Source organism: Centruroides vittatus, unplaced genomic scaffold, assembly GCF_030686945.1.
Source record: "Centruroides vittatus isolate TY-2023 unplaced genomic scaffold, ASM3068694v2 contig_460, whole genome shotgun sequence".
Classification (NCBI taxonomy): Eukaryota; Metazoa; Arthropoda; class Arachnida; order Scorpiones; family Buthidae; genus Centruroides; species Centruroides vittatus.
Genome location: NW_027122256.1, coordinates 3,238,330 through 3,265,705, shown reverse-complemented (window position 1 = coordinate 3,265,705; position 27,376 = coordinate 3,238,330). Strand labels below are relative to the sequence as shown.

At 22.6% G+C, this 27,376-nt stretch overlaps 2 protein-coding genes across 2 annotated transcripts in view; both read right to left on the bottom strand.

Moving 5' to 3' along the window:
* LOC136977542 (sorting nexin-13-like) overlaps nucleotides 1–27,376 on the bottom strand; it is a 154,165-nt gene that overhangs the window by 94,443 nt on the left and 32,346 nt on the right. The window lies entirely within an intron of this gene.
* LOC136977562 (5-hydroxytryptamine receptor-like) lies at nucleotides 1,565–25,737 on the bottom strand. The gene is made up of 2 exons (XM_067273056.1): nucleotides 25,695–25,737; nucleotides 1,565–2,759 (listed from the first exon to the last, which is right to left on the bottom strand). The coding sequence occupies exon 2, from the start codon at nucleotides 2,680–2,682 to the stop codon at nucleotides 1,633–1,635; it is 1,050 nt and encodes a 349-aa protein (XP_067129157.1). The 5' UTR covers nucleotides 2,683–2,759; nucleotides 25,695–25,737; the 3' UTR covers nucleotides 1,565–1,632.

Below are 27,376 nucleotides of genomic sequence, written 5' to 3'. Positions count from 1 at the left end.
TAATCTTAAGATTGATATTGTCATTCTTATTAAAGAGTAAAATAAACTGGGTAATTCGAAATAATTATTGTCAAGGATTGTTTGGATTAGTGATATCAAATACCGGATTGTGTGACACACCCAAGGTGTGCAATGATGACAAAACTAACCCTTGAACAATCATTTATTTATGTGAAAATGTGTCGTATGTATTAATTTAACAATTTCGTCTCAGTTTTAAAAGATAATTTGTGATTTCTTTCGGTTTATGATTGAAATATTTATCGGAAAAACAGTTGGTTCGGATTAACAGTGTTTGGATTAGAGCGGATTCAGGATAATAGGAATTTCATTTATTATTTCATTAAAATTTCCAATTATACATATACTGTATCTTAAGTTTTCAATCAATTTTCATTAAATTTAGATGACGTAATAATAATATATTAGTAGTTTAGTGATTCCTGTTAGTTTTTATTGATTTGTATAAATTCAAAATGCAAAATACTTATTCAAATAAGGTTTTTGACTGTTATATAAGATTAAACAAATAAATAATCGTCAAAAATTAGCTTTTAAGTAGTGGTAAAAACTACATTTTAAAGATGTAGCAGCCTATAAAATATCTAGTTCTTTAAATAACTGTTTATATATAAAATAAACATGAATAAAAATCTTTGCATTTCAAATTATCATATGAATTTAACTTATTTCTGTTATTTTCAAAATAGAAAATTTCTAATATATTTTAAACGAATTTTTGAAGTGTAATGCTACATTATATTTTTTTAGTGGAAGTATTATATAAACTTATATAATCTATATAAATTTCCATGTGATGTACCAAGTCTTAAAATATAATTTCAAAACTATATCGTCTGAATTTAGATATTGAGGACTTTGGTAAATTTTTTAAACTTGGGGATGACCCAACTGAGATATATTTATGATTATTTTAAGAACGGTTCTTATCACTTGATCAAAAGCCATTGAATCACGAATAACACCACCGAATAACTCTGTATACTAATGCCTATAATTTTATACAGGTCTAATTTATAAAATAATGTTATAATTTACTTTTCTATTGATCTTGCGTTTCTATTTTAAAATTAAAAAATACTGAATATTTGTAAAATACTTATTTTGTGATAATTTTTCTCCCTTCCACCCTGGAGCATTTAGGAAACCTTTTTTTTCATAGCAATCATAGGTTTGGTCAGGCCCAAAGGACCAGCCGGATAATCGGAAATGGGCCCGACATATCCGGGATAGACTCTGATTCGATCTCGAAACCCCACATCGATAAGTTTAACCGTCTCAGCCATCCGGTCGTCGATTTTTTCTATGTAATACTTGTGAATGTCGACTGTGATAAATAAAATTAGATATACACTTCGCTGATGTAAGTTTTAGTTTTGTCAAGTTTGAAACCATAACACAAATCATTAAATACTTTATTAACAATTAATATAATCCAGAATTTACTTCAAAGAATGCACTAAAATGTAGATATTAACATATAAATAATAATTATTAATATTGATATTATCTTTCCTAAAAGTTTTACTTTTGTTACGAAGAAAAGTATACTGTATATTGAAATATATAGTCTATGAAAAATTTTATTTTTGTTTCTTTTAGAAAATATTTTTAGGTTAATCTAAACAACCTTTTAAAAGCTTGTCTGAAGTCTGGACTGAATATTGTATAAATGATAGGATTTAGCATGCTGTTAGCATAACCCAGCCATAGAAGGAAACTGAAAATGTAATCATTTGGTTGACATGATCTACAAATAGGCATGACGAGAGCCATGACGAAAAATGGGAACCAACAAATTACAAATACACCTGTTATAATCGCAAGAGTTTTTGCTGCTTTTTTTTCACGTTTAAAATCTGAAGTCTCTTTACATTTTTTATTTTCTCTTTTAGCCAGTATTAAAAGTTTACCAAATTTATTATTGATTTCACACTCTGTTATTTGTTTGTTGCTCTGAAGTTTAATCAGAAACATGGCTTTGTTACGTGGGTTTCTGCGAATTCTATTTCGGGCTACTTGATAAATTCTCCAATACAATATTAAAATAATTATCAATGGAACGAAGAAGCTGGAAAAGGTGGCAAAAATTTGATAAGCTAAATCTTGGCTTACTAAACATTTTTTATCTTCTTCCAGACGCTTTTTAAAATCTGGATCCTTCCAACCGAAAACCGGAGCTACCGATATCACAATGGCTGTAATCCACACAAATAAAATCATCAAATAAATTTGGCAAGCATTTCTTTGTCTCGCATAATCCATATTTGTTACTGACCAATATCGGTCTACAGCAATAGATAGTAAGTGAAGAATAGAAGCGGTACAGCACAAAACATCGCAAAATGTCCAAATATCACATAACGCCGGTCCTAACGTCCATTCTTGATTCACTTCATTAACAGCACTAAGGGGCATTACAAGACAAGCAACCATCAAATCGGCTGTTGCCAATGATAAAACTAAATAATTTCTCACAGTTCGAAGATTTTTATCTATTAAAACAGCACTGATGACAAAGATATTGCCAATGATTGTGGCTAGAATCAACAAACCTAGTATTATTGATATAACTATAGTAGTAACGTTATGGTTATTTTTAAAAAGTAAAATATGACCCGACGTAAAATTGTATTTTTCATCTTCAGCTTGAATGATCATGATTTATTAGTATGACTTAGTAAGTAGGCAGGTAAGTAAACAAAGACTTTTATTTCTGAACTTCATTAGTTGATTATCTGTAAAGAAATTTAAATTAATAACATTATTTTTTTTTAAGATTAATAATACTCTAATTATAATTAATTTTTACTTTTCCGGCAGTTATATTTAACAAAGGAAATTATGGCGATCGGACAAAAAATAACTCTACCCAATATTTTTACATTTTTAGACTCAGAGGAGACCTTGAAACTTCGAGAAATGGAAAAAAAGTTGGGGATTTCTGTACTACAACAGATGTTAGTGTGTTTGGGAGGCACGATTTTGTTTACCCAATTTGTAACTTAATAACTCCTGTATTTTTTGTCGAAAATTTCTGAAATTTTCCAGGGAGGCTTGTGTGTTAGTTGGATTGATGCTATTAAATTTTGGTGTTTAAGACCGAAGGGGTGGAGAGATAAAGGGGGTCATGTGTATCTCCAATAGAGTCGGACTTAACTCTTTATTAGCATTTACAATTTTTTAAAAAATAAAACTTATCTCTACTCTCAAAATGAAGGTTTTTGCCATTTTATAATAATTAATAATATAAAAAGCTTTTTAACATAAAATCTCATAAAAGATGGTGCCACACACAGTTTTAACTCTTGCTGAGAAATTTACACAATAAATTGCTGGATTTTTATAATTATAATTCTAAGAAGAATTTTATAAAATTTATAATTTTATTTAAAAAATCCTAATTAAATTTATTTGCTTAATATTTTTAATATTGTAATTAATAAAAATGCTTTTGGATTTTAATTTATTATGATTATAAGTACAAATCTAAATTAGAGAATTTTAATTAATAAAAATATATTTTAAATTATTTAATAATTTTGACACAGTCCAAAATTAATGATTCCAAGAAAACAACGATTAATTTTGTTAAATTTTGATAAACAATAGCTCTTCGAAACTAAAAGACATGTTATAATGAAAATCCGGTTAAGTTACAATTATATTATGAATCGATTTCATTAAATTTATTAATTATGTTATAATTATTAAAGTCAAAATTAAATCTGTTAAATAATTTAAAAGTCAATTCTGTTGTGTGCTTATGAATAATGCCTGTTGTAAAAAGTATTACGACAGAATTCCATCCATAAAAAAATAATTATATAAAAAGTAAAATTCTAAATAAATAAAAGAAAGCTGGAAAATAAAATTTTTATTCGTAACAAAGTATTGAATATGTTAAAGAAGCTCAATAAATACGATAAAATTTTTTAAAAATATTAAATAATACTAAAACATAGAATGTTATTTATTAAGCATACAAAATTATAAAGCATTTCAGATGGACTTTAGAAATTTTCAATGAGAAAAATTAATTCTTCTTTAAAAAATATATTAAAAATTTGATAATTAAAAAGCGAATAAATTGAAAATTTTAATATTTTTAAAATAAAGTACGTGCAGACTATTTAAAATTAATAATATTATAAGAAAACATGTGTTTAAATATTGAGAAATTAATGAAAACAAAATCGTAAGTTTCGGGCACTGTTAGAATTTTTTCCAAGAGAAAAAATTTTTTGGATTACATCCATTATTTGGTTCTAGGGAATTAAATTATTGCCAAGGGGATAACTACTTGATTTACCCTCTCCTGCTTGCATCCATGCATTAATTCTCTTAGAATTTATTGTCTTTAATTTGCTTTGAATGCAGTTTTTTTTTAATATTAATTTATTTGCCAACTTATTCTCTTTATCCGAACAAATACAATTATTATTCCAGCTTTTATTATTTTTTAAATTAGATCTTCGCATTAATATGAATGAAATCATAGATCCGTTTATTCATTTATGTAATTCGTACTAAGAAGTTGATAATAAAATAAATTTTACTAATTCAGCAGTATTTTAAGAACTAAAATAAATCATTTTTGTTTGTTATTTTTAAATATATCGATTTTTGAAGTAAATATCGACTAAAATACCGATATATACATCAGATAAAATCTGAAATAAATTCTGTTTCTATTTATATTAATCATTTCATTGTTCCTCTGTTTCTAGGAATTTAAATTGAAACCATATTCTAATATTCGCATAAAATAAAACTATATTTTTCTCATTTTACTTACACTGCTTTTAAAAATCATAAGAATATATATATATTTTAATATTAAGCTAGAGTTTATGTAAATTTAATTACATTATAAACGTCTTACGTTAAATATATTTATATCATTGTTTATTTGAACTATAATTATATTAATTTTTGTTTACATCAGAAATTTATAATAATTAAATTGCATCATAGAATAATTAATTTTAATTTTCCAAACAAATGTTATTACTACTTTGCTATAAAATTTTAAGTAAATTTAATAAATATAAAGTCAACCTTTATTATTCAGCTTTATAGAAACTGGACATTACTTTAGTATTAATTTATTGTATGTTTTATAAATTCGAAACGTAAAAAATTTCTATATGAAGTTAAACATGTGTTATAAATTTCGGGTTTTTAAGTCAATTTTATTGTTATATTTGATTAAAAAATAAAATTTTCTATTCAGAAATATGAAACAAAGACCGTCTTTGAATGAATATTTCAAAATTAATATTCTAACAATTCAGTAAGAAAAATAAGAAAAATTCTTAAATTAATTTTGTCGTAAATTAATATAATTTTGTCTTCATTTTCTCCAAAGATTCATTACATCTTATAATTGAATAAAGTAACTTCATTTTATGCGGAATTTAATATCTTTATTGTACTGATTATTTAGTAAATAAAAATTTAATTTAAAAATTTAAATAGGTTAGTCTTTCGGAACTGAATTTCATCAATTATTTCTTATTCATACTTTTTTTAATTAAAAAATAAATTAATTCAACAATGTCTTATATTATAAAACTCTTGAAGTATGCTGGTAATTTATATTGTATAAAGGTGTATTTTTTCCCTCAACACAGGAATCACAAAGTGATTGTTTTGCCGAAGTACTTTATTTCTCTATAGAACCATTCCTTACAAAATGTATTTCGGATCTTTTTGGTCCCTCAGTTGCAAAGCGGCACTTATTTCGGCTGATGAGGGACTAAGAAAGTTCTAAATGCATTTTATAAGGCGTGGTACTATAGAAAAATAAAGTACTTCGGCAAAATAATTGCTTTGTGGTTTCTGCCGTGGAAAGAAAAATACATTTTTCTACAATACATTACATATTTTTTCTGTAAATATTAAGATTTATTAATATTTAGAAGTACTTTAATTTCTCGAGTTACAAATTTAGTAATTTCTACTAAATCTTGCATGTCTTCTATTTAATTTTACTTCATATTTTGAAGAATAATTTAGATATATCAAAGTAAAAAGAATACAGTTATGTTTTCTATAAATTTAATAAAATAAGTTTAAAGATAATTTAAAATAATTCGTTCAGAATTTGATTTTTGGTAGATTTATTTACATATACATACGCGATGATAAGGACCATAGTGATTTTTATATAATTGAAGTTCTATTTAAAATAGTTTTAATTACATAACAATAAAATAAACTATCTAAAATGCTAAATTTATGAAAATATCTAATTATATATATGGTCATAGAAAAATAAGTGCTTATATAAGTGACTATTACTATGAATTATTATTGTTCTATTGATACACATTTGAACTGAAGAAGTTAGTATAAAATAAACTTCATTTGCAATAAAAAAAATTAAATTACATAAATAATTTTAAACAGAATTTATTAAATCACTTAATTATTTATGGAATTTTATCATATCTTTTCTTAAGAATAATAAATTAAACGTTTAATACTTTAAAATGACAGGACATAAAATAAAGCTTATCCAGCAATTCGTTAAGAGCATTAAGAAACTCTGAATAAGCATTGATTTTAATGTCAAAATAAATTAGTTTGGTTAATTCCTCTTCTATTTTCTTTAGAATGAACGATTTGATAAAAAGCATTTTGTTAGATCTGTTTAAATCGTGCCGACAAAACCCTTATCAATTGAACGAAGGAAGTGATGCTATTCAATATATAAGAGTTTACTTAAAAGTACTGACGTTACTAATTAAGAATTATTAATTTAAAACTATTTATTTTTAAAGTTGATTTAATTAGAAATTATTGCTTACACTCTTTTTTACAGATTGATTATATGTATATACTCGTATATAATGTGTTCAATACAGAATTTATTTTAAAAAATAATTTATCTACGTTGTATATATCTGTGTAAACAGCTTGTCAAATACATGCATAAAGCAAAATAAATATTTATAAAGAGTTTCTTGAAAGTGATTAAGGTGTAATAAGACGATAAATTTCTTAAGGTAGAATAATAAGCTTTTAAACAACTTTTAAAGTAATAAGTTTTATTATTTCAATTTAAAGAAAAAAACTGTTTAAAATGAATTTTAATGCAATAAATATAATTAAAAATTCATTTAGGTATCCAATACAAAAACTAATCTGGTAGTTCTCATTGTTATAATTACATAATATTATACTTACTGACTAATTAATAACTTACTTATTAACTCGTTGACTAATAAATAATGTTTATGTACTTAATAATTTGAGTGATTTTTATTATATTACTGCTAAACTACATTGTATGTAATATCCAGCCTATATATTATTAAATATGCTTGAGCTATCGATCACATATAACATATAGTGGTAGAAAGTTTGTATATTTTATCAAGTCTTGACAAAAATACATAATCGTTTGTGATATATATATCACAAACATATATAAAAGAAAGTATAAATTTTTAACGTAGGCCTATACATATATATATATATATATATACAGCTACGTTAAAAATTTTTATTACCTCGTATACTTTCTTTTATTTGATACTTATAAGATAGTAATGCTCTTTCTCTCTCTCTTTTTTTAAAATTATCATTTAAAATGTAATGACAGCATAGAATGATAACAGTTGTTATAGAATAAATTATCACTCATTATAAAAATTATTTATAAATTTTTAATCGATTTTGTTATTGTAAAAATTCGAAAAATTAATAAACTTTTTATAATTTTATCTTTTTTCCGGATTAAGCTATTGTCTTCCTAGAAAACTTTTATGTTTGATCCAATTGAAAGTTTCTAAATAACAATACTGGTTTTTATTGAGAATTTAAAGGTAAATTATATTCTAAATATTATTCTAATAAACTAATGTGAATACTATCTTAATTAAACATATGATTGAAGATGATTGCGTGATTATATTATTAGGATGAGAAGATGAGGATCGCGTGATTATATTATTATTCTTTTAAACTGTATTGAAAAGGAAAATATATGTAAATCAAATTTTTAAATAAAGTATATTAAGTCGCCGTTTCTTATTTTTTTTAATACTTTAATAAAATTTTGTTTGGATATTTTCAAAGTAAGTTACAATTAAGAAATAAATATTTGGTTACAGTTATCATTGCAAGAATACAATATACTTCAGATATTGTCGTTAAAAACAAATCTTTAATTTTCTCGTATTATTTTTGAATCGGAATATTTAATAATTTATTTAATAAATGATTTATTTCAGTGAGATAATTGTAATATTGATATAAAGACGAAATGTAGAATGTAATTTAGATATCGTTGTATTGATAGGAACATGTTTCTTATTTTTGTTCCTTGCTCTATTTCACATTGCATTTGTCTCTTGTTACATTGTTGCATGACCGCGACACGTGGAGAACATGTACAGTAAAATGTATAGTCTACACATTCATGATAATTAAAGAATATTGGCCGGTCGGATGACCGAAGAGAAGATGTAAATGAAGAAACTGAGAAAAGAAAAATTGATATTTTTGTTAACAAAGATTTTGCAGAAAACAAATGTAACAAGTGGAAGGAGGTAAACGTTGGCGACAATTTTCGAATTAATGTTTATAACGTAATTGTGGATCGAGTAACAAGATTTAATAGTCGATGTTTTATAAACAATTTCAAAAATCATTATAAACAATGCCATTTATAATGATTTTTATTATTTAGATCAGAATATTTTTCATAAAATTTTATTAAATTCGAGAGTTTATCTAATTTGATAAGTAAAAACGAATAATTAATGTGACAAAGAAAACTTTACAAACAGAACTATTGGATTTTGCCAAAAATGGACTGTTTTCAATGAAATCCTAAGGTAATGTCGTTATGCAGTATTGCAAACATTTCATTTGCACACTTTAGCATATGCAAATTTATTTTCAGCGGATAAATTCGTTTTAACTGTATCATCTACTCGGTATTTTGTGAAAGATCATTTTCGAAATTAAAATATATTTAAAATAGAGTTTGTAATAATTTAAGCTAATGTCGTTTGGAAGCATTTACGCTAAGATGTTCAGAAAAGGATATATTGATGAGAATAGAAAATGAAGCAATTATGAATGAAAAATGGAACAGTAATTTATTAAGATATACAGTACGTTAACGTAACGTGTTTTAATTAATGTATTAATGTTACATTTTTATATTTTTTTCATTATAATTTTCAAAAACTTGTATCTTGTACATATAACATTTTTGAATGACTGTGACCTATATTGTTGAGTTTTTCTCGGGCCAAATCAAAATATTTGGTAAAATAATTGTTATTTATCTATGCTTTCTGATAATTTTTAATATACATTATAGTACTGGTTTGGGAAGCTTTGATCACAAAATTAATTTTCTAATTACAAATATGAGACATACTGATCACTAATCTTAATTAAATTAATTTTCTAATTACAAATTTTAATTAAATTAATTTTATTTTAACAATAAGGCAAAGTTTTTCTCTTAATTATTAAATGTTTTAATATTCGAGAAAATTAAAACACGACAATTGTATGAAATAATATAACACCAAAATCAGATTATTTTTCAAATTTTTTTATTTTTACATTTAAAGATTAAATAAGTTTATTTTATTTAAGCTTTTCCGGTTTTTTCATTCACTTTATCTAAACCACAACACATTTCTGCAAGTAAGTGGAGTAATAAATTTTGGCGATTGTTGACAACATATTCCCGGTCTAATATCTGATATTTTAAAATGTAACACCAAAAAAGTTCATTTTGGAAGTCGTCAATAAATTGCTGGTCAAGTATTTGGTAACGAGATACATAATTCCAGTTTAGATAATCTTTTAATACGCGTAAAGTCATAGTTTTTAATCGTTGGTATTTTATAATTTTTTTTTATATCAAACTTATGTATCGTATCACCTAATAAAATTATCCGAAAATACTGATCACAAAATTAATTTTTCTGGGAAAATCTTGGGCCATACTGATGACAAATTTTAAGTAAATTAATTTTTCGACAGAAATCTTGATCAAAAAATTAATTTTAAATGTCGATTAAATTAAGATTACAAATAATTTGTTGCGTTTAATTTTAAAATTAATTTTTCGGGTTATAAATTATTTTCAGTTCAACAACTTCTCGGGTAATTTAAAATTATAAATAATTTTAATATTTAGAAAACTTCCCAATTCGTTTTTTAGTTTTCATAAAACATCTCGTAACAATAAGGCAAAGTTTAATATATTCTTTCTAATTATTAAATTAATTTGCAATAATAATTTTTACAATTTGTTCTAATATCCAAGTAAATTAAAACACGACAACTTAAAATAATATTATAACAATAAGACAAAGTGAAATAGGGAAACAGTTCATTATAATAATTATTTATATCATATTTGTTACTTATTAAATATCGCAAAGAGAACAAAGCTTTTTTAAAATATTTGTGACAATAACAAGTTTTTAAATATTATCTGATCTTTGACACCGAAGAAATTCGATGTCTGAATAATTGTAGTTCCAGTTTTTAAAAAAGATTTTTTTTTTCTGTCCGTCCACCTTTAGATAAAAATAATTCGTTATATGTTGTGAAATAATTTAATAACTTTTGTAAATTGCTATGTTCAATCCAACCAGTTATATCCGATGCATTTCAAGTATAAAATTTAATCCATGAATTTTTTTTTTTGGTAGTAAAATCGACTTGCCATTGATCTTTCGCTGATAATTGATACTTTTTAACAGAATCTATATAAACTTCTATTACAGCTTATACAGGACTGCGTACTGTTTTTATGGCCTACTGTCGATAAATAATTTCATGAACTTTCACTTGAAATGCTTCAAAATCTACTAGAATCACATTCTGTAGTTTTATATAAATAAAAATTAGGATCTGTACTATTTTATATTTAATAAGAAAATAACGAAAATATTTCATACATAAATATTTTTTACTGGCCAACTAGAATGTTTATTGATATACCAAATGTTATCTTGTCTTCCTATTTTTGATATTATATCACGATTATATTCAATTATTTCATCCATTTTATCAAATTGTTAATGCGAATTCTGTAAAAATATAATTTTTAAAATTTATATTGTAATTGAATTGAAACAAACCTTATGTTTTTAAAATTTACAAAATTCAGTTACTATAATGAAATGAAAGTAAAAGATATATTACAAGAATTTAACTCAAATTGTACAATAATGATAATACTAATATTACAAAATGGTCTTTCTTCAATGAAATTTATACTGTGTGATCAAGCCAAAACCAACTCATTAAACTTTGAATTACTATATGGTTTATACTAAACCATAATTTCTTTGAAATAATATTTATTTAACTGAAAAACTCTAATTAAAGATATTAAATTTATAAAATGAAACTCTGATTATATACATTTTTCTTTTTTTAATATAAACTCATCTCACCTCAATGTAAATTATTATATATCAACGAACTTTAAGAATAAATTTTACAACAATAAGATAATTTATTTTAAAAACGACTTATTTCATTAAGCTAACTAAAAACATAATAAAGTTGTAACACTATCTGTATTAGTTATATATTATAGTACGTACAATTAGATTAATTTTAAATATATTTAAAAAATTTATATATAATATGATTACATTTATTTATTTAATATTAACTTACTATCAATAATATTATCATTTTAATTGATTTCTATACATTTAAATTTATATTACTGAGTATTTATTTAAATATAATTAAGAAAGATTTTAAAGAATATTAAACTCTAAGAAAATGAACCTCTGATTGTAATTCTTTAAAATTTCATATTTTAAGGAATTACAATTGTTTAGAATTCCAACATATCTTTGTTTTTTAAAGTTGCTAATTTTGAAATAGCCTTTTTCCTCTGTTTTTGAGTCAAGAGATGGTATAAATATTGTGGATCAGAGACTGGTTCGATACCTCGTCGAAAACTTCTTTTGCAAGAACCTCTTATACAAGATCATCGTCTTCAGAACGTATTTTTATTTAAAAAATTGCCTTTGCAAAAAGTTTAACTTAGACATAACTCTAGATGAAAGTAAATCTTTCGAAAATTCATAAATTATTCCACAAAAAATTTTTAAATTTTTGTTTTATAAATTTTATCAGGTTTATTCTATAACTATTGTAGTAAAAACCTGTTGATATCCTTTGAATTTAAGTATAAATATAGCTATAATTTTTTGTTAGAATCAACAAGTTTCAACAATAAAAAAAACTTTAATTTTATATTATTTAAAATTGCTGTGTTTTAGAAATTATTATTATTACAAATCAGCACAACTTAATTTTATAATTAAACTTTGCCTTATTGTTAAAATAAAATTAATTTAATTAAGATTTATGATTCGTATAGCTAAAGAAATTTCGGTGTTATATTATTTGAAGTTGTCATGTTTTAATTTACACTGACATTGTAATAAATTTGATAACTAAACACAATATATTAAATTTATTGTTAAAATAAAATTTATTTACAAACCGTTTAAATGACTTATAACTCCTTCTTTTCATCTGTGGACTATTTGCACGGTTTATACGTATCATATGAGAAACAAAATTTTAGGGAGTGGGCGCGAAGTGATAGAGTTTACAAGGTATTATATAACTTATTTCTGAAATACGAATAATTTACTTAAAGTCGTCAAAAATATATTAATTCACTTACTTGCAGAAATATGTCATGTTGTAGATAAACTGAACGGAAAAGTTCAGCAAAATTCATTTTTATAATGAATCTATTATTTTTAAAAAGTTAACAGTTAGACATAAGAATTCAGCAATTATCTGTACGGTTTGTATCTATCATATAAAAAACAAATTTGAAGAAATTACAATCAGAGGTTCATTTTCTTAGAGTTTAATATTCTTTAAAATCTTTCTTAATTATATTTAAATAAATACTCAGTAATATAAATTTAAATGTATAGAAATCAATTAAAATGATAATATTATTGATAATAAGTTAATATTAAATAAATAAATGTAATCATATTATATATAAATTTTTTAAATATATTTAAAATTAATCTAATTGTACGTACTATAATATATAACTAATACAGATAGTGTTACAACTTTATTATGTTTTTAGTTAGCTTAATTAAATAAGTCGTTTTTAAAATAAATTATCTTATTGTTGTAAAATTTATTCTTAAAGTTCGTTCATATATAATAATTTACATTGAGGTGAGATGAGTTTATAATAAAAAAAGAAAAATGTATATAATCAGAGTTTCATTTTATAAATTTAATATCTTTAATTACAGTTTATCAGTTAAATAAATATTATTTCAAAGAAATTATGGTTTAGTATAAACCATATAGTAATTCAAAGTTTAATGAGTTGGTTTTGGCTTGATCACACAGTATAAATTTCATTGAAGAAAGACCATTTTGTAATATTAGTATTATCATTATTGTACAATTTGAGTTAAATTCTTGTAATATATCTTTTACTTTCATTTCATTATAGTAACTGAATTTTGTAAATTTTAAAAACATAAGGTTTGTTTCAATTCAATTACAATATAAATTTTAAAAATTATATTTTTACAGAATTCGCATTAACAATTTGATAAAATGGATGAAATAATTGAATATAATCGTGATATAATATCAAAAATAGGAAGACAAGATAACATTTGGTATATCAATAAACATTCTAGTTGGCCAGTAAAAAATATTTATGTATGAAATCTTTTCGTTATTTTCTTATTAAATATAAAATAGTACAGATCCTAATTTTTATTTATATAAAACTACAGAATGTGATTCTAGTAGATTTTGAAGCATTTCAAGTGAAAGTTCATGAAATTATTTATCGACAGTAGGCCATAAAAACAGTACGCAGTCCTGTAGAAGCTGTAATAGAAGTTTATATAGATTCTGTTAAAAAGTATCAATTATCAGTGAAAGATCAATGGCAAGTCGATTTTACTACCAAAAAAAAAAAAAAAATTTATGGATTAAATTTTATACTTGAAATGCATCGGATATAACTGGTTGGATTGAACATAGCAATTTACAAAAGTTATTAAATTATTTCACAACATATAACGAATTATTTTTATCTAAAGGTGGGCGGATAGAAAAAAAAAATCTTTTTAAAAACTGGAACTACAATTATTCAGACATCGAATTTCTTCGGTGTCAAAGATCAGATAATATTTAAAAACTTGTTATTGTCACAAATATTTTAAAAAAGCTTTGTTCTCTTTGCGATATTTAATAAGTAACAAATATGATATAAATAATTATTATAATGAACTGTTTCCCTATTTCACTTTGTCTTATTGTTATAATATTATTTTAAGTTGTCGTGTTTTAATTTACTTGGATATTAGAACAAATTGTAAAAATTATTATTGCAAATTAATTTAATAATTAGAAAGAATATATTAAACTTTGCCTTATTGTTACGAGATGTTTTATGAAAACTAAAAAACGAATTGGGAAGTTTTCTAAATATTAAAATTATTTATAATTTTAAATTACCCGAGAAGTTGTTGAACTGAAAATAATTTATAACCCGAAAAATTAATTTTAAAATTAAACGCAACAAATTATTTGTAATCTTAATTTAATCGACATCTAAAATTAATTTTTTGATCAAGATTTCTGTCGAAAAATTAATTTACTTAAAATTTGTCATCAGTATGGCCCAAGTTTTTCCCAGAAAATTAATTTTGTAATCAGTATTTTCGGATAATTTTATTAGGTGATACGTACATAAGTTTGATTTTAAAAAAATTTAAAAATACCAACGATTAAAAACTATGACTTTACGCGTATTAAAAGATTATCTAAACTGGAATTTTGTTTCTCGTTACCAAATACTTGACCAGCAATTTATTGACGACTTCCAAAATGAACTTTTTTGGTGTTACATTTTAAAATATCAGAAATTAGACCGGGAATATGTTGTCAACAATCGCCAAAATTTATTACTCCACTTACTTGCAGAAATCTGTTGTGGTTTAGATAAAGTGAATGAAAAAGCCGGAAAAGCTTAAATAAAATAAACTTATTTAATCTTTAAATGTAAAAATAAAAAAATTTGAAAAATAATCTGATTTTGGTGTTATATTATTTCATACAATTGTCGTGTTTTAATTTTCTCGAATATTAAAACATTTAATAATTAAGAGAAAAACTTTGCCTTATTGTTAAAATAAAATTAATTTAATTAAAATTTGTAATTAGAAAATTAATTTAATTAAAATTAGTGATCAGTATGTCTCATATTTGTAATTAGAAAATTAATTTTGTGATCAAAGCTTCCCAAACCAGTACTATAATGTATATTAAAAATTATCAGAAAGCATAGATAAATAACAATTATTTTACCAAATATTTTGATTTGGTAAGAAATATCGGAGCTAGTTTTTGGTTTTTATAGTCGTTTTACTTTCGTAAAAATCACAGTATGCTGGATATATGCTTTAGTAGTTAGCATTAATACTTATATGTTATTATTTAATTTTCTCATCGAATCTCTTCGACCCTTTGCATGAGCAAGTATCGACCCTTTTGAAAGGTCGATCTACTCTCAAGGGATCAATATCGATTTCGTTGAGAATCCCTGATTTAAAATATTTGGATATAGATTTTTAGAAATGTATTTCTGTTATGCAAGAAGGTAACAAAATACACATCCATATTTTATAACAATAAACAGAGAAATAAAATATTTTTGTATTTCCATTATTTTAAATATTTTTTTAAAAAGAAAAACTTTTCTATAGAGAATGCAAAAGAGTTATTTTCAAACGTTTTATTATACACTCGTAATTCTTATTGTTTCTGCAATATTCGTCACATTTGCAAATGGAAAATAATTATGTAAATAATAAATAATCGCACAATGTAAAATGAATTCCGTAATAAAATTCGTACCAGTTTAATTACGATTATGATATGAAACATATTGAAATTTTTAAAAGTATTAATATTCATGGCATGAAAATAAAATTATGACTGACATTCATAATCATAAATCTATAGTTAATCTTAAAATTGAAGTTTTGAATTATTAATAAATGCTAAGAATTAGAAAATTTTACACTAAAACGATAAGAAATATTCTGTGTTTATAGTTTATAAAAACACAATAGCAGTGATGTCGTTTTATTTCAGTCTTGAAACAAAGTCATTCACTAATCCTACTAAATTCATTGAAAGTTCATTGTAGATATTATTTTTTTATAGGGATATCCTGAAATATACATATTATCAAGAAAATGAAATTTTGAAACCGTTTCAAATTATTTTGTACGCCATTTCTAACCTATAAACAGTTCAATGTTGACTTATGAAAAAAAAAATTATTCGTTCCAACCGAATAACAAGCTTTGAAGAAAGTAATAAAACAGTTGAAAGATGTCTGCCTTTCGACTATTCCAATATTGTATTTTTGTTTTGAGAACGAATGCAACTGCATATTAAATTAGATTATATGAAATACGTGTTATGCAGACTCGAAAAATGAAATTTTTTAATATATACTTTTATTATTTATATACGTGCAGATCTAAAACAAAAACTAATTCAATTATGTTAAAATTCAATACAATTGAAAATGAAAGAAATTTAGATATATTTAAGAACGATAAAAAAATTGAATACAATGTTAAAATTTATAACTTATTAAATATTTTATTTGCCAAATTAATTATTAAGCAGGATTATGTTTTACATTGCTATCTTGTTGTAGTTACAACTATATAACGTTTGCATACATTATATGCTGTATACAAACATTGCTATATGCAAACATTATATAGTTATAACTACAACACTGTAACAATAATTTTTATGTAACTTTCTTCATTGTTTAGCTTATTGCTAAATAGCTGTAAAATTTTATATTGCTTTTGATTAAATATACTTTTTACAATAGTTCTATAATAGAGTTATGTATATATATATAGAATTTATCGATATTTAAATAAGCAGCATAAGACAGGAGGAATCGATAATAAAAATGTATATACAATAACAAGTAGGCTAAGTCAAAAAACAAGATTGAACTTATTTGAGAAAAGAATATTTGACGTTTTAAATAATGCAGACTGAATCAATTTCTATTGAAAAAGGAAAGATATTGTTAAAAATTCTTAACTAAATTTAAATTCAGAGTTTGATACGAGACAATCTAATTTTGTTGTGGAATAATTTATATTTTTTCATTGATAACGTTTTATTTATTCAATACATACTTTACCTATTAAGGAATGATAAATATATAAACATATATAAGTTTATTCTTATGATAGGATCTATTTTTGTAAATATTGACTGATTGTGAAGTTACGTGACATAATACATATAATGGTAAATAGATAATAACGGGTATTTTTATTTCAGTACTGTTTTTAATATTTTTATGCATTTATATTAATACTAAGTCAGGGTGAAAAATTGGATTTTATGTTATGAAAACAATTAATTTTTACTCTTCGAATTAGTGTTTTAATAAAAGTAAAATTATTCAGATTTCTATTTATTTATCTTTTTTTATATAAAAGTTTAATATCTAATTAACTGTAATATATCTTAGTTATAAGTAAATTATTATTCATAAAATGATCATCTAAACCGTATCACACATAAAAAAATACACATTTATTCGCGATATGACACTGTAATAAATATAGTAATAATCAATAGAAAATTTATTACTGAAGAATAATAATTGTTATTATTCATTAAAAAAATTCTCTTTCCATTTGCACTTGATAGGGGATATTTTTATATCTTATATTAAAAAATCTCTCGAAGTGCAACTTAAAAAATACAGTATTGAATAATGTATTAGAATCATTGCTAAAAATATAAATATGCAAATTTTAGAATTTATTCTTATTTTATAAAGTTCTACTCATAAGATTTAAATTTAATGTTAAAATTGACTGTAATATTAATGACAAAACAATTCTTTTTAAAATCAAATTATTAATAGAAAAGACAACAATTCTATATTTTTTCATTTTTTTAATAAATTACGAATGCAATTTATGAAGAATAATAAAATATTTCTATTCTTTTATTGTAATTATAACAGAAGTCAAGTATTATTCAGAAATTAAAGCTATATTTCCGGTTCAGAATAATTAGTTTAATTTCAAAAAATGACATTTACGATCTATTTATTATTTAATAAATTTAATTTATTTAACTAGTTCTCTTTTTAATTGATGTGTTATGTCTAAAATATTTTCGATTAAAACAATATTTCCTCTTTAAATATACATTTGCTCAAACTATGTTAACATATTGCAGTAGTAGGATATGGATCTATTTAAACAAAGTAGATTTATAAGTCAAACATTTAATGATTGGATAATTAAAATGTATTTTTAATAGTTTTAAATTTGTCACAACGATTTAAATACAATTAAAAAATAACACTTTTAATGCATATTTTAAATAAAATTTTCCGATAAGCAATGGATTGTGCTGAATAATTTTTAGGCTTGTACGATATGACGTTAATAATTTGATATTATTTATTTAAAAATATAAATATATGATTATGTACCGTATATATATAACCATTAATCATATATTTGTTAAGAGATATAAACCTATTTATTAATTTAAATTAAAATATTTTTAATATTTTTATTTTATCAAATAATCTAGTGTTATATCGTATATACAGTAAATGAATACGAGTTAGAAAATCATTTTATTTGTCAGTTTTATTTATATATATAATTATAAAATGCATTTTAGCTAATAAATACAACTTAATTACTTATTTAAACATTTATAAATGAAACAAATACTTCAAATAGAATTATAATTATCTTATTATTACGCATTTCTATTTAATAATGGATTCTAACCTCAGGCATTTTTGATATCTATCGCATGCTAATAAAATCAGTGTTCTCTTATTAGAAAATTTTAAATATTGTATACATTTTTCTCTATTATATTGGCGAATTGTTTTTTTTAATAAAAAAAGACTATATAAAATCCTCAATTTACATTTTTTGTTAACACTTGAAAAAATTATATGTTTAATAATTTATAAGGAGTTGCTATTATTTCATTTTAGCTTGGAATTTTATAGTAACAATTGGACACGAAATGGAGAATTATCTAAATATAAATTTTTTATTAAGTTTCTTTCACGTATTATAGATTTATTGTGAAGAAAATTTTCATTTTAATCTACTTTGACACAAGTATGATCGATTTATTATTTATATTTTAAAATATAATTTTTTTTTTCTTTTGCAAAATTTGCTATTTCCGTTGCAATCAGATACATAAAAAATATAACGCATTTTAAAAATATAGAAATAATTTTATAATTTAAAAAATATAATTAATTCAGAATATTTCTGTACTAATCGATTTGCATGTAATCGATGAGGAAAATCGATTAATATAAAACACAATAGAATTGTCACGAAATACTTAAATTTTATGTTTTAACGTTTTGAACCGGAAATCTTCTTGTAATAATTACTTCCGTTTAATAATAATTTCGAATTATGTATAAATAATCCTTTTATTCGTAATTTAATCAATAATTACTTCATTTTAATCATAATTTTATTAACGTTGAACTTTTATATACATATAATTAGTCATTATTAATTTGTTGTCAGAGTAAATTACATATAAACTTTATCAACAAACTCTAAATAAAATTACTGTTATTTTTTTTTTCTGTAAAGTATTACGGATAGTTTGATCCTATTTCAAATTTCTAAATCAAGTTTGAATTAATGTTTTGAAAATTAATAGTTTAAATTAAATTTAACGTCAACAGGATTTAATATTTCTGTTCTAGACACTTCCGCATGTTTGATGTACTGAAAAGTTTTCAAAAAATAATTGAGGATTTAGAGAACAATTAGATACCTGTTATAATCCTTATAAATAAGGAATACAAAGATTATATTCTTTTATATCCATAAGGATTACGATGATTAAGGAATTTAAAAGACTAGAAATTTCTTTTATTTTCTATTATAAATAATGCATAAGGATAAAGGAATATTTCGATGAAATATATAATTAAAATTATAAAATATTAAACTGAGATTATAAGAAATGCACGCATCACAAAAAAACAAGAATATTATTAAATAAAAATGAAGGATTCTATTATAAAAAATCTAGTTTAATAAAATAAAAATGATTTTTAGAAAATAAGAATGATTTATAATACTTTTCTACAAAAATCTAAATTACCAAATTATATAGAAATTATATATATAATATCATAATTGAAACAAAATTTTATATGCTGGCATTTAATATACGTATATAAATATATAATTGAAGCAATAATAATTGAAAGAATAGTTGTCTGGAATCACAAACGGAATTCTCGGGAGCTTACCACAAAAACCGGAATCGATCTACTTGATTTCCACGTTTCTTTCTAAGTTGCTTCACAATTTTACAAGCCGGAAAGGTAGTCTCATTATTTTAATCTACATTTATCACTGGCTATTATACATATAATTATATATACATACGTTTAATGCGCCCTATAAAGATGCTCGAGATCAGGTAACTAAGAAGATATAAAACACCGAAGACAAGCAACGAAAGTAGCAGAGTAAAACGATTTATCATAAGCATTAATTTTAGTTAAAATAGAGAAAAATGTATAATATATTTAAAACTTTTTTATAAAAAAAACATTGATTTTATTAGAATGCGATAGATATCAAAAATGTATGAGATTAGAATTCAATATTAAATAACAAATACGTTATAATAAAATAATTATAATTCTATTTGAATTATTTGTTTCATTTATAAATGTTTAAAGAGATAATTAAATTGTATAAGCTGAAATGCATTTTATAACTATGTATATAAATAAAACTGATAAATAACGACGGTTACAAACTTTTAATGATTTATTAGAAAGTTTTGAGTCGTTTTTAACGCTGATGCATTAAAATAATCTTAACAACGAGTTGCTTAACTTTTCCGGCAACGTTTAGTGGTGCCATCTGTTATGATATTTTATTGCTAATTTTTTAAAATATTTTAACTATTATAAAATGATAAAAAGCTTCATTTTGAGGGTAAGAATGGGTTTTATGAAAAATTATAAATGCTAATAACGAGTAAAATCGTCATTAAGTTCAAACGTACTGGAGATACACGATCCCCATTACCATCCCCTACCACTCGACCCTTAGGGTCCATTTACACACAACAGTGACGTGCCGGCACAGTGATCGTTTGGTGACAGTGACGTCGAGCACGGCACAGTGATGAGTATTTACACACGACAGTGACGTGACCGTGCTGTCAGTGAGTGGTCATGGACTTTTCTGAGGATGAATTGGCTACGATAACTATATCTTTTAATGAAGAAGAAAAAGAAATGCAATAAAAAAAAGTGTACATCAAGCATGGACAAAAAATATCAACAGAATGGGAGTTTCATACTCTTTATAAAAAATTGAGATGACGAATCTATATTTTTTGAATATTTTCGAATGTCCCAACATGTATTTCGTATTTTATTAAACAAAACTGAGAAAATATTCATTTTGTATCCAATGTCCATGTATTTCGAATGAGATAAATTAAATAGAACAGGGTGTTGATGCACGATTTCAATTAAATGTTCGTCATCCATTGGAAAACAAAATTTACCGTCAGTGAAAATATCGTTCCCGTCAAACGTACTTTCACGGTACGGTCACGCCACTGCCACTGCACAACACTGTGACGGACGAGTCTGGACAGGGTGGTTTAAAACTGGGTCAACGATTTCCCACAGGCAAAAATTCACTGCACTGTGCCGGTACGTCACTGTTGTGTGTAAATGGACCTTTAAACTACGGAGCCAAGATAGGTAACCTAACAATAAACAATATGTTTAAAATAAATAATTTTTTTTATTCAAATCACAAATGAGCTAAAACGATACCGAATTAATTGAAAATTTATTGTTGATTCATTACTTTATTATCTAAATTTACTATGTGAACATATTATGAAAACATAATATGTAGGGATAATAATTTATTTATATTTGTTAATAATTGATTTATATGTTCATATTTGTTACCAAAAATTTGTATAATTTTACTGTTGTGTTTACAGTTTTGGCTAACAGAATAATGTATAAACTATATTTGTAAACTTAAAGCTATGTATAATACTAACCCCCTGTAACAAGGTTTTTTCCTTACTACAAATAAAGATAGATTGATTGATAATAAAAATCATAAAAGTAATCATTATAAATGTTTATAAGTTATCCTTCTTATATTGAGACATCCTTACTTTAAAAAAAAAATTTATTTTATTTTATATGCTAAAAACTGAATTATAAATTTATAAAAGAAACCGTGTTTTTTTCAGTTTCCATCATACTATTTGTATTTTTAAAAATATGTTTTTTATTCAAGATTTATTCGAATGTAAGTAAACTGTTTGATTTTTTTCTGCTTTTTTTACAGATTTAGGGCCTATGCTGCATCTACCTTTATGATCCGATTTTGTGTTTTATCCGTAACAGTTTCGTTTACAAGATCAAGCTAGCAATAAAATAAATCCATCTACTTCACGTTTACTTGAGCGCCAAATTCATGTTTCTTATATCTAGTTTACGCTTGAATATATTTCTGACATTTAATCGTAATACTTTTGATAGTTTTTCCATGAATTCGAATGAATAAACGGAAAAATTGCAGTTGCTTTTTACAGTTTTTATAACTTTTGTAAATAATTGCTCTGAATGTTAAATTTTAATTATAAAAATAAAGTTTTTCTCATAGTAATTGAGAATTAAATAGAAAAATTTTATAAAATGGAACTACAAGAAAAGAAATTAAAACTTTTCTAATTATTGAAGTATTTTTAGATTGTTCTAATTATTATGAAATAAATTATTTAATTTCAAACTTTTAAATAAAATATAAAACTTATTAAAAAGTTATATATTTTATTTCATAATAATTTTAGTTGCGTAATAATTTAAATTATTTGCAAAATATAATGAAAAAACATATTTTTTTTTTTTCAGTTTTTAAAAATGGTGACAATGTTGACTTGTATATAAAAGATGTTATTAATAATTAAGTTTAATAAATTATAATATATATATATATATATATATATTAAAAATAAAATTCGAAATAAATATATTACTTTTGAGTATGAAATAGGTTCATAAAAAGTTTAAAAATTCTATTAAAATAATATTTTTTGATAATATAGATTTTTATATGAGGATCCAATTCGCATAAAATTATAATTTATGAACTACTGAGATATAAAAAAATATATCGAACATAAAGTATAAGTTTTAGTAATTCATTCATAAAAAATATATCTAAATAAATCATAATTTTCTTGAAGCTATAAAAATGATAAATAACATATCGATTTGTCAGTGAAGTATCCGAAAGAGTAGATTTTACAGAAGCAATTCATTTATAATTATAGCCTTAGTGAAATTAACTATTATAAAATGTTTTAAATCTTTTTGGGATAAACATTTCCTATTACATTGTTTCCCATATCCAGCAAATTAAGTATCATTTCACTTTATTATTTAAAATAATAGTATAGTTTATAGTGTTGCTTTTTAATTTTAACCGTTTAGCTCTTAATTTAGAATAAAATAGTAATCTAAAAGATTAATTGCTTTATCAGCGAAAAATTGTCTGAAAGATAAATTAAAAAAGAAAAGCTTTTGAGTCTAATACAATTAATAAAACTATCGAAATAATATCTAAAAAACCTACGTTTTGTTTTCAAGATTTAATTACAAGTCTTTTTCTTACTAAACTTAAGTTTTTTTTGTTTTTCCTTGATAAATTCACTTTAATTTAGCTCAAATATTATAGTAAAATATACTCGTTTTCCAGAGAAATATATTTATTTTAACGATAAATGATTATTTAGCTTTTCAAAGTATGTATACTTTATAAATATATTTAATTTGTTTTACATTAATTAATTAATTACATATATAATATTTAATTTATATAATATATATGTGTGTCTTTTTAAAGGATAATAATATTTTAGATATGAGTAATTTTAAAATATATACTATTCGAAATAAATTTTTATAATATTTTATATACTTGTAATATATTTTATTCTTGTCTTATGTTATAAGTTTATTAGTTATTAAGAAAATTTCTAGTAAATAAATTAACAGTAATATGATTAAATATTATTTAAAATGTCATTAAATACATCCTACGTATTTTTCAAGTTAATTTTGTGGATTACATCTTTACTGTGTTTGTTGTTTATTAGAAAATAAACAAAATAACGAAATTATTTACATATTATTTATTAGAAAACAATTTCTGATATATCTATTTTATAAAAATTTATTTTTATAAGGAATTTAAATACCCTTGATAAATAAATTTCGTAAGTGAAATAGCGTATTTCAATTTTAACAATAGAATATCTATATCTACATACAGTATATAGAATAATTTAGAAAAAAATATATATATTCTAAATTATTCTAGATTCAATATATAAGTTCTTATTTGGAAAAATTATAAAATCTTTTAGAAACAATACAAATATCCTGATAAAATGTTCTTAATAGTTATAAATTCTGTCCATTCGATTTATTTTAATACAAAAAATTGAAATTAATTTATTTTGATGATACACAACATTATTTATATTCAATAATATTAGATACTGTTGCATGTAAAATTACGGTTTATTAAAATCTATACGAAATTTATTCTAGCATAAAACACGAATCATTTGAACAAAAATTAAAGTATAGAAAAAATTTTATGACGTACAGTACATACTCTTGACTATTAAAACGACTGATACTTTAAAAATTTTTCCTAGAAAAATCTGAGAAACTCTAAGATAAAGAGCCTACAGCATTTATCATTTAGCTAAATTAATAAGAAGAATAAATATTTGATAAAAATGAATAATAAAATATTATTTTTTCTTTGATTAAAAATGAAATTAAATTTACATTAATTTTAATAAAAATTTTTTATAGAAATCTAAAATTGAGGATTAATTTATCATCATTTAGAATAATCAGAATTTGTGTTATTTCTTTTTCTCAATAGATAAGCTATTAAATTAAAAACTAATCGATTTTCTATAATTATTTTAAAAATTTATTAACTGTTACTTTAATTAAACTAGTTAAATGTTTTTAACTTTTAAAAATAAAAGTTTCATAATTGGATTTACAGACAAGTATGTGTCACAGAAATAATCGATATAAACAGTTCATTAAAAGAAAACATGTATATACATCTACTTATACAGATAATAACACAAGCTCATATATTCTATACATTCTTCACAAATATTGTTATTATATAATATAAATTTCTTAATTTTATTAATTTTTCCTTTTAGCACATTTCACAAAATATTCTAAAAATTGCAATTGTAATAAAGTGATTAAGATCCTAACATTTTTACTTACGCATATATACCCGTAAGTAAGATTAACCATGAAGTTTTATTTTCAATATTAAGAGAAATGAGAAATAAATTAAGATATTTTTAATAAAGTTTTTAGTTGAAAAACTTTAGTTTTCTTCCAATAGAAACTAATACTTTATATATATATATATGAGTGTATATATAAATATATTGATATTAGAAATATACTTTACCATTCTATTCCCAGAACATCAGGTCCACTTGCTTTGAAATAACTTTGCTTGTGCTCCACCGACCTGTTGTATGTTGCCTATATCCACATTTTATCGATTTGTACATACAGAAAGAGAGAGAGGGCGCTTCAAAATTGTTCTGGAAATACAAATCTATAAAATTGTTATTTATTCATCTCATTAGCTACTGCTGTATTTTTCTATCAGCATTTGACGTAGAACTCATTGAAAAAAAATAGTATTTAAAAAAGATAATCAATTGGTTTTATCTTTTCTTTAAATTAGTTTTTATTAATTCAGCCAAAATCGAATATTATTATAATTATTTTTTACACGTTCTATATTTGTAGGAAAAATTAAATTTTATATTTATTCTGCAATATGTATATAATATATTTTTCCCAAATAATAATTTAGGAAGAATATATACATATTACAGAATGCAGTACAAATTCTGCAATATAGATATATATATGTATACTATTCTGATTAATAATATATATATATATATATACATATAATATATATATACAATATTCTGTTGAATAATTCTGTTTCTCTGAAATATTTCCGTAGAATAATTCTACAATAATAAATATACTTTTAAATTAATTATTTTTAAAGTCTAAGTAATTTTAAAATAGTTTTAAAACCTATATAAATAATGCATTAGCGTTAAATAATTAAAATATTGAGAAATAAAACAAAGCTGAGCTTTAAAAAATAATAATATACAAGTATATTTATTTAAAATTTAATTAAATTTATTAATACAATTTTTAAAATATTTTCGTCATAAAGTAAATAAACATATATATAATAAATATATATATATAAATGTTTGAAATTTATTGATTGGACGAATATTTTATAATTTATATTGCCTATTATTGAAACAATAGAGGAGAAAATAGCATTAGTATAATTTGAAAAATCTTATGTAAAAATTATACATTTATAAGTATTTAAATGGTAAAACTTTAATTGTTATGTCGATGATATTTTATATTTAAATATACCTTGTAGCAATTGGAAAATTTAATATGTATAAAAAGCTAATAAACTTTTTTTTACTTCTAGTTTTATTTTCTTTCTATTTAAAAAATTTTTATGATAGTTGAATGTCAAAATTTTTAAAAATACTTTTTAAAAGCATTAGTATTGAATTAAGTACAGTTACAAAGTATTTATTTCTTTTTTTAAATCTAATTTTATAAATCTAACTGCAGATATTTTGACTACATTAAATTTACTTTTTCTTAATATTTATTTATTGTCAAATTTATAATGTAATTTTTAAAATTTCAAAAATTAATTTTATTTATAGACTATTAAAATGAAGCATTTAATGATAAAAAAAATCAATAATTCTTCATTTATATTTGAAAAAAATAGATACAGAAGCAGTATATTTAATATATTATTATATAATAAAATCCTATTTTGGTATTTACTTTAATTGCTTTTTCCGGTTTTATTTTAAATGTCATTTTCGATAATAATTAGAGAAAATTGCAGGACGTTATGAATCTAAACTTTACTAAATAGTCATTTCGTTTATATCTTACATTAATTAAAATAACAATAACTAGAACTGGAGATTAACACGTTAAATATTTAAGATAATAGCAATTCATTTATTTTTTCATATATTTGCGATTAAAATGAACAATACTGTATTG